Here is a 9048-nt window from a genome sequence, read left to right on the forward strand (position 1 = left end):
GTTTCTATGTTTACCTGAACAGGTGCCGGAATGTGGCGACTAGGTGATTTTCACAGTAACTTCACTGGAGTGTTAAGTGTAACACTAATAAATGAACTTCTTTAAAAATCTTTAAAATTTGTATTTCTGCATTAGAAGAAAGGCACAATCCTCAAAATGAGTATCATAGCCTAATGGTGATAGGTCCTGAATACTGATGTGAGATGAACAAGTTTACAATCCCACCATAGCGTGATCTAGAAACATCGAAATTGGTCATTCACTCTCTTGAGCCTGTTCCCTCATTCCGTTTGGAAATGTTTCCTCTGTTACCTCACTGTGCACCATCTTTCCCCTCTTCCAGGACACAGTGCCGATATAAAGGTTCGCCGAGGGGCTTTGAGCCGGCAGAAGCAGGAAGTGTACCACTTGCCGGTGGTGATCTCGGATGGAGGGGTTCCCCTCATGAGCAGCACCAACACCCTCACCATCCGGGTGTGCAGCTGCAGCGCTGACGGCAGTGTGCAGTCCTGTAACACGGAACCCCTGACCTTACCGGCGGGGCTCAGCACTGGAGCACTCATCGCAATCCTCACCTGCATCATCATACTCCTCGGTAAGTGGAGGCAGGGAGAGTGGGGAAATGAAAAGGAAGAGAGGAAGAGAGGAAAGAAGTGAGGGAGAATGAGAAAAAAAAAGAGAAAGAAAGGAGGATATAAAGAAATAAATCACTGGTAATTCCATCACACTTTCCACAACCTCAGGATATATTCACAGTGGCGCAGTGGTTAGCGCTGCTGCCTCACAGCTCCAGGGATCCGGGTTTGATTCCCAGCTTGGGTCACTGTCTGTGTGGAGTTTGCACGTTCTCCCCGTGTCTGCGTGGGTTTCCTCCGGGTGTCCGACTTCCTCCCACAGCCAAAGATGTGCAGGTTAGGTGGATTGGCCATGCTAAATTGACCCCAGTGTCAGGAGGACTAGCTAAGGTAAATGCATGGAGATGTGGGGATCGAGCCTGGGTGGGATTGTGGTCGGTGCAAACTCAATGGGCCGAATGGTCTCCTTCTGCACTGTAGGATTCTATGATATCCCAATGAATTTTGGAAGTAGAATCACTGTTCCTATGTAGGAACCAATTTTCACACAGTAAGATCCCATGAAGAACAACGAGGTAACGGTGACAAAGAATCATAGAGTTGCTACAGGGCAGAAGGAGGCCATTCGGCCCCTCGAGTCTGCACCATTTCTCTGACAAAATACTTTATCCAGGCCCACTCCCCCACCCAAACCCCAATAGCTCCATACATTTACCTCGCTAATCCCCCTATCTACTTGCACATCTTTGGTTTGGTGAGTTGGATTTATCTGTATACGGCTCTCAGATATGACAGCAAGGTGCGCACCATCAAGCCTGCCCCACCACAGAACACAGTGTTAAATCCCTGGATGCATACGTAATGAGGGTGGCGTTTCCCGTCAGCCTCCAAAATGGGAAACACTCCCATTCCTGACCCCATCATAGGACTCAGTCCAATTCTGCCCCTTAATACATTTAGCAAGGGGAGGTGGGCGGGAGTGGTCAAGTTTTTTTTAAACAGCAAGGTAAGAAGGAAAGGGGGTGGTACATCATTTGGAATTGCCCTCTGCGCTTCCAAAAATGTTACCCCGCTCCCCCCACTCCTCACCACCCTTTTCAGTTCTCACCTGGATAGGTGAAAGAGTGCAGAAAAGATTTACTAGGATGCTACCGGGACTTGATGGTTTGAGTTATAAGGAGATGCTGGATAGACTGGGACTCTTTTCCCTGGAGCGTAGGAGACTTAGGGGTGATGTTATAGAGGTCTTTAAAATAATGAGGGGCATAGATCAGCTAGATAGTCAACATCTTTTCCCAATGGTAGGGGAGTCTAAAGCTAGAGGGCATAGGTTTAAGGTGAGAAGGGAGAGAGACAAAAGGGTCCAGAGGGGCAATTTTTTCACACAGAGGGTGGTGAGTGTCTGGAATGAGCTGCCAGAGGTAGTAGTAGAGTTGGGTACAATTTTGTCCTTTAAAAAGCATTTAGACAGTTACATGGGTAGAATATGGGGTGGCATGGTAGCACAGTGGTTAGCACTGCTGCCTCACAGCGCCAGGGACCCGGGTTTGATTCCCAGCTTGGGTCACTGTCTGTGTGGAGTCTGCACGTTCTCCCCGTGTCTGCGTGGGTTTCCTCCGGGTGCTCCGGTTGCCTCCCACATTCTGAAAGATGTACTGGTTTGGTGCATTGACCCGAACAGGCGCCGGACGGTGGCGACTAGGGGAGTTTCCAAGTAACTTCATTGCAGTGTTAATGTAAGCCTTAAACCAAAAGAGAAGATGCTGGAAAATCTCAGCAGGTCTGGCAGCGTCTATAAGGAGAGAAAAGAGTTGACGTCTCAAGTCCAGATGACCATTATTGCTGCAGGGTCGGCCTGGCTTCATGTGGGTCTGCTAGCATCTGACATTTCTTCCTGGGGGTGTGAGGTATACAGTTTCGCCACCCCCCCACCAACAACCCGCAGCCCACCCCGCTCCCCCCACCCACTCCATAAAATTCAGCCCTATCGATTCTTTTCCATCTTTGTTGAGACAAACAGTCAGGCTGCCTCCACCGAACAAATCATTAATCACTCCAAACTACCTTGTCTCCTCTTCCAGAAATGAAACGTTTTCTCTTCTTTCGAGTACAAATCCAGATCAACCATAGTTGTCCTTTAAAGGTGAACTTTGTGCAGTGGAAGGCAACCAAAGAGTTGAAATGATAATTCATCAATGATTGACAGACAACCATATTGTTCCGGGGACTTGCAAACCCATTAGTAACACTGCAAGACTGCCTGAATCCATCACTGGACCCTCAGCTTGTCAGCGAAGCAGGTTCTTGGGTACGCTACATTTAGCACCTGTGTGAGGGTGCAGCACCATGCCTGTGGAAAGTTGTTAAATCTGGCATGGTAGCACAGTGGTGGGGTGGCACGATGGCACAGTGGCATGGGCGGCACAATGGTGCAGTGGCATGGACGGCATGGCGACACAGTGGCGTGGGCGGCATGGCGACACAGTGGCGTGGGCGGCACGGTGGCACAGTGGTTAGCAATGCTGCCTCACAGCGCCAGGGACCCGGGTTCAATTCCGGCCTTGGGTCACTGTCTGTGTGGAGTTTGCACATTCTCCCCGTGTCTGCGTGGGTTTCCTCCGGGTGCTCTGGTTTCCTCCCACAGTCCAAAGATGTAGCTAGGTAATGTTAGAAATCTAGAAGAGTATGCGACTAGTCGGAAGGAACTTAAGAGGGAAATTAGAAGAGCAAGAAGGGGTCATGAGAAGGCCTTGGCAAACAGGATAAAGGAAAACCCCAAGCCATTCTACAAGTATGTTAAGAGCAAGAGAAAGGAGTAGGACCTATCAAATGTGACGGTGGGAAAGTCTGTATAGAACCAGTAGAAATGGCAGAGGTACTCAATGAATACTTTGCTTCAGTATTCATGGTGGAAAAGGATCTTGGGAGTTGCAGTGCAGACTTGCAGTGGACTGAGAAGATTGAGCATGAGGGCATTAGGAAAGAGGATGTGTTGGAACTTTTGAAAAGCATCAAGTTAGATAAATCGCCGGGACTGGATGGGATGTACCTCAGGTTACTGTGGGAGGCGAGGGAAGAGATTGCTGAGCCTCTGGCGATGATCTTTGCATCATCAATGGAGACGGGAGAGGTTCTGGAGGATTGGAGGATTGCGGATGTTGTTCTGTTATTCAGGAAAGGGAGAAGAGATAACCCAGGAAATTATAGACCAGTGAGTCTAACCTCAGTGGTTGGTAAGTTGATAGAGAAGATCCTGAGAGGCAGGATTTATGAACATCTGGAGAGGAATAGTATGATCAGAAATAGCCAGCACGGCTTTGTCCGAGGCAGATCATGCCTTATGAGCCTAATTGAATTTTTTGAAGATGTAACCAGACACATAGACGAGGGAAGAGCGGTAGATGTAGTTTATATGGATTTCAGCAAGGCGTTTGATAAGGTGCCCCATGCAAGGCTCATTGAGAAAGGAAGGGGCATGGGATACAAGGGGACATTGCCTTGTGGATTCAGAACTGGCTTGCCCACAGAAGGCAAAGAGTGGTTGTAGATGGGCCTTTTTCAGCATGGAGGTCGGTCACCAGTGGAGCGCCCCAGGGATCTGTTCTGGGACCCTTGCTCTTTGTGATTTTTATAAATGACCTGGATGAGGAAGTGGAAGGATGGGTTGGCAAGTTTGCTGATGACACAAAGGTTGGTGGTGTTGTGGATAGTGTAGAGGGATGTCAGCAGTTGCAACGAGACATAGATAAGATGCAAGACTGGGCGGAGAAGTGGCAGATGGACTTCAACCCAGATAAGTGTGTGGTGGTTCATTTTGGCAGGTCGAATGAGATGAAAGAATATAATATTAAGGGTAAGACGCTTGGCAGTGTGGAAGATCAGAAGGATCTTGGGGTCCGGGTTCATAGGATGCTCAAAGCAGCGTCGCAGGTGGAGGCTGTGGTTAAGAAGGCGTATGGAATACTGGCCTTCATCAATCGAGGAATTGAATTTAGAAATCGGGAGATAATGCTGCAGCTGTATAGGACCCTGGTCAGACCTCACCTGGAGTACTGTGCCCAGTTCTGGTCGCCTCATTACAGAAAGGATGTGGAAGCCATAGAAAGGGTGCAGAGGAGATTTACAAGGATGTTGCCTGGATTAGGTGGCATGCCTTAAGAAGATAGGCTGAGAGAGCTAGGTCTTTTCTCCTTGGAGAGGCGAAGGATGAGAGGTGACCTGATAGAGGTGTATAAGATGTTGAGGGGTATTGATAGAGTGGATTCCCAGAGGGCTGAAATGGTTGCCACAGGAGGTCACAGGTTTAGGGTGCTGGGGAGTAGGTATAGAGGAGATGTTCGGGGTTAGTTTTTCACTCAGAGGGTGATGGGTGCATGGGATCGGCTGCCAGTAGTGGTGGTGGAGGCGGATTCGATAGGGTCTTTTAAGAGACTTTTGGATAAGTTCATGAAAGTTAGTAAGATAGAGGGTATAGGATAGGTGCCCTAGTAGGTAGGGACATGTTCGGCGCAACTTGTGGGCTGAAGGGCCTGTTTGTGCTGTAGCTTTTCTATGTTCTATGTTCTATGTGTGGGTTAGGTGGACTGGCCATGGTAAATTGACCTTTGCGTCAGGGGGACTTGCTAGGCTAAATGCATGAGGATAGGACCTGGGTGGGATGGGCCGAATGGCCTCCTTCTGCACTGTAGAGATTCTATGATTCTTCATCAGTAAGGCCTTTTCCAAATGCTAACCTGTCTTTATTTTCTGCCTCCCCCACCCCGCTCCTGCCAGTGATCGTCGTTCTGTTTGTAACTCTCAGACGTCAGAAGAAGGAGCCCTTGATCGTGTTTGAAGAGGAGGATGTGAGGGAGAACATCATCAGCTACGACGATGAGGGAGGAGGGGAGGAGGATACTGAGGCCTTCGATATCGCCACACTGCAGAACCCTGACGGCCTGAATGGCTTCCTGCCACGGAAGGACATCAAGCCCGAGCTGCAGTACATGCCCAGGCAAGGCCTCTGCGCTGCCCCCAACAGCGTGGACGTCGACGACTTCATCAAGGTCAGGCTCCAGGAGGCGGACTGCGACCCCACCGCCCCGCCCTACGACTCCATCCAGATCTACGGCTATGAAGGGAGGGACTCTGTGGCCGGATCCCTCAGCTCTCTGGAATCAGCCACCACGGAATCGGACCTGGACTATGATTACCTCAACAGCTGGGGACCCCGGTTTAAGAGGCTGGCAGAGCTGTACGGATCTAAAGAGACCTGCGAAGAATCTTAACACTTACTAGAGCAGCCTGGCCTTAAAATCCTACATCAACCCTTGGAGAGAAATGCTGGACTGGAACTTTGGTGGGATCAAACAGAATTACATCCCCCCTTTTTATTTTTACCTTTTTATTTTCTTTTTTTCCCTTTTTTTAATATATATATATATGCTCAATTTTATTGAGCACAGGAGCCGATGTTAATGACTCCATCCTCTCAATGTTGAAGGACATTTTTATTTTTCGATGGTGGATACTGTGAAGGGGGCTTACCCGATGTTAGGTCATTGCTATTTTCCACCTCCAACTCTCTTGTCCTCACACTCGCCACCGGCATCCAAGACACAGAACAATAAAGATGGAGCTGCCTTGACTTCACTCAAATTTCCTGCAATTGTTTCAGAGAAGCTGGGACTGAGATGATTGAACTGTAAGATAAAGCTTTAAAGAGTTAAAGAAAATTAAAAATCGGATTGACAGTACATTGTTGGTCATTCAACGTGGTCGGGGGGAGGGAGGGAGAGAGAGAGAGAAAGAGAGAGAGAGACAAAGAAGATCTATTCCACGGATCTTTGTGACTCGCAAGACACAGCGCCTGCCATCAGTGAGACGGACAATAACACAGTTTGAACATTGAGCCTTAAGTATCGAATTTAGTCACTGACTATACCTTTAAAATTTGCGAGAATATTCTCCGCGCTGCGGCCTGCAGTGACACAGAGAGGCACGAGGGGGCACGGAACTAATCTGTCTTTGCAAAAACGAAAGAACAAGACCTTATTCATGTTTAAATCTTGTAAACCATTTTTTCTTTTGCTTTGAGTATTGTGTTTAATATGTGTCAGGTGCAGACCTGTCCCACCACCGTGAGAGATGTCTGATTTCTACATCATTTCTATGTGTCAATTTGTACAATCTTAAAAGTTCTTATTTTAGTAAAAAAAAAATACATGAAGTCTCAATAATACGACATGCAACAAAATGTTAAGGCATCACTATTCTATTTTATGGACATTGTACCGTTGCTTTATTATTGTGCTTCAGGCAGAGAAGCCGGACTTTACAATAAAAGAATTTTTCTACAAGTTGCCGTCAACTCTGCGGATTTCTCAGGGGAGTGTGTCAGGCTGGGAGGGGGTGACTGGTTAGCTTGGTTGGCTAGTCGACTAACGTGTGGTTCACAATAACATCAACTACGCAGGTTCAATTCCCATTCTGGCTGGGGCAGTCTTGTGACCAGCGTTCCATAAGACCATTAGATATTGGTGATGTGAAGATGCCGGCGTTGGACTGGGGTGGGCACAGTGAAAAGTCTCACAACACCAGGTTAAAGTCCAACAGGTTTATTTGGAATCACGAGCTTTCGGAGCGGCCAATAGAGACAAAGACACAATTGCAAGATAATGGTTGGAATGTGAGTCTTTGCAGGTAATCAAGTCTTTACAGGTACAGACAGTGCGAGTGGAGGGAGGGATTGTCACAGGTTATCACAAACCAGGACTGTTCTGGCTTGAGAAAATTCACACCTCTTTAACCTGTGATTTGATGAATCAAATAGTGTGATTTAACCAAAGACTTGATTACCTGTAAAGACTCGCATTCCAACTATTATCTTGCAATTGAGTCTTTGTCTATATATGCCGTGTTTGTGAAACCTATCTCTCCACTCACCTGATGAAGGAGCAGCGCTCCGAAAGCTCATGATTCCAAATAAACCTGGTGTTGTGAGACTCCTTACTATAAGATGTTGGAGCAGATTTAGGCCATTCAGCCCATCGAGTCTGCTCTGCCATTCAATCATGGCTGATAAGTTTCTCAACCACATTCTCCTGCCTTTTCCCTGTAACCTTTGATCCCCTTATTGATCAAGAACCTATCTATCTCTATGTACTCAATGACCCAGCATCCACAGCCCTCAGTGCCAATAAATTCCACAGATTCACCACCCTCTGGTTAAAGGAATTCCTGTCTTGCCCAAAGCTTGATGCAGAGTGGTTCCCCCTCAAGCTACATAAACAGCTGTCTCTCTCTAACAGAGACCCTTGTGGTTTATGGTTAATTAGTTACCTGGCACCATCAGGTTGGCTAATTGTCTACCTATCTCTGTCAGACTGGATGGTTCAAAATAAGCCAGAATGACAGCTATGAAGATCAGAATACGTACTAAGATACTCACAGAAAACTAGCATGCAGGTACAGCAGATAATAAAGAAAGCAATGTTGGCATTTATAGCTAAAGGAATAGAATATGAAGGTAAGGAAGTATTGTTGCAACTGTACAAGGCATTGGTGAGGCCGCACCTGGAGTATTGTGCGTGGTTTTGGTCCCCTTATTTGAGGAAAGATGTAGTGGCATTGGAGGCAGTTCAGAGGAGGTTCACTAGATTGATTCCAGAGTTGAGGGGTTTGTCGTATGAAAAGAGATTGAACAGTTTAGGCTGAAACTCTCTGGAATTTAGAAGAATGAGGGGAGATCAAATTGAGGTATACAAGATGATAAAAGGGATGGATAAAGTAGACATGGAGCGGATGCTTCCTCTTGTGGGGCATTCTAGGACGAGAGGTCACAGTCTCAGGATAAGGGGTAGCAAATTTAAAACAGAGTTGAGGAGAAACTACTTCTCCCAAAGGGTTGTGAATCTGTGGAATTCACTCCTCCAAAGTGCGATGGATGCTGGGACAGTGAGTAAATTTAAGGAGGAGTTAGACATTTTTAATTGGTAATGGGTTGAAGAGTTATGGGGAGAAGGCAGGAAAATGGAGATGAGGAACATATCAGCCATGATCGAATGGCGGAGCGAACTCGGTGGGCTGAATGGCCTAATTCTGCTCCTATGTCTAATGAACTTGTCCCTCAATCAACATCGCATAAAACAATTATCTTCTTGTAATCGCCGTTTGTTGGATTTGCTGCATGCTGATTGGCTGCTGTTCCTGTACAACAACAAGGGCCACACTTTTAAAAGTACTTCATTGGTTGCAGGACACTTTAGACCTTCCTGAGATTTAAGATTTTATTTCTTTACATGTGACTCGAGTCCCACATGACACAATTATCTGTCAGTGCCCTTTGGGTAACAAGGGATGGCCAAGAAATGTGATTTATCAGCATTACCCTCCATCCTGTCTGCTGGCTGCAAGTGGAACAAACTCGGGCATTTCAGTTCCGATTCTTTAACTCAGTGTAACTGTGTAAAACAGCCATGATGTGGAGATGCTG

At 47.0% G+C, this 9048-nt stretch overlaps 1 protein-coding gene across 3 annotated transcripts in view; it reads left to right on the forward strand.

Moving 5' to 3' along the window:
- Positions 1 to 6911, forward strand: part of cdh11 (cadherin 11, type 2, OB-cadherin (osteoblast)) — a 217308-nt gene extending 210397 nt beyond the window's left edge. For all 3 annotated transcript variants that reach the window (XM_078210541.1, XM_078210543.1, XM_078210542.1), the window contains exons 11-12: positions 344 to 595; positions 5349 to 6911. In XM_078210541.1, coding sequence (XP_078066667.1) covers positions 344 to 595; positions 5349 to 5842 — 746 coding nt within the window. In that variant the 3' untranslated portion in view covers positions 5843 to 6911. The remainder of the gene's footprint in view (positions 1 to 343; positions 596 to 5348) is intronic.
- The last annotated feature ends 2137 nt before the right edge of the window (positions 6912 to 9048 follow it).

This window comes from Mustelus asterias, chromosome 4, assembly GCF_964213995.1.
Source record: "Mustelus asterias chromosome 4, sMusAst1.hap1.1, whole genome shotgun sequence".
In the NCBI taxonomy this organism is placed as follows: Eukaryota; Metazoa; Chordata; class Chondrichthyes; order Carcharhiniformes; family Triakidae; genus Mustelus; species Mustelus asterias.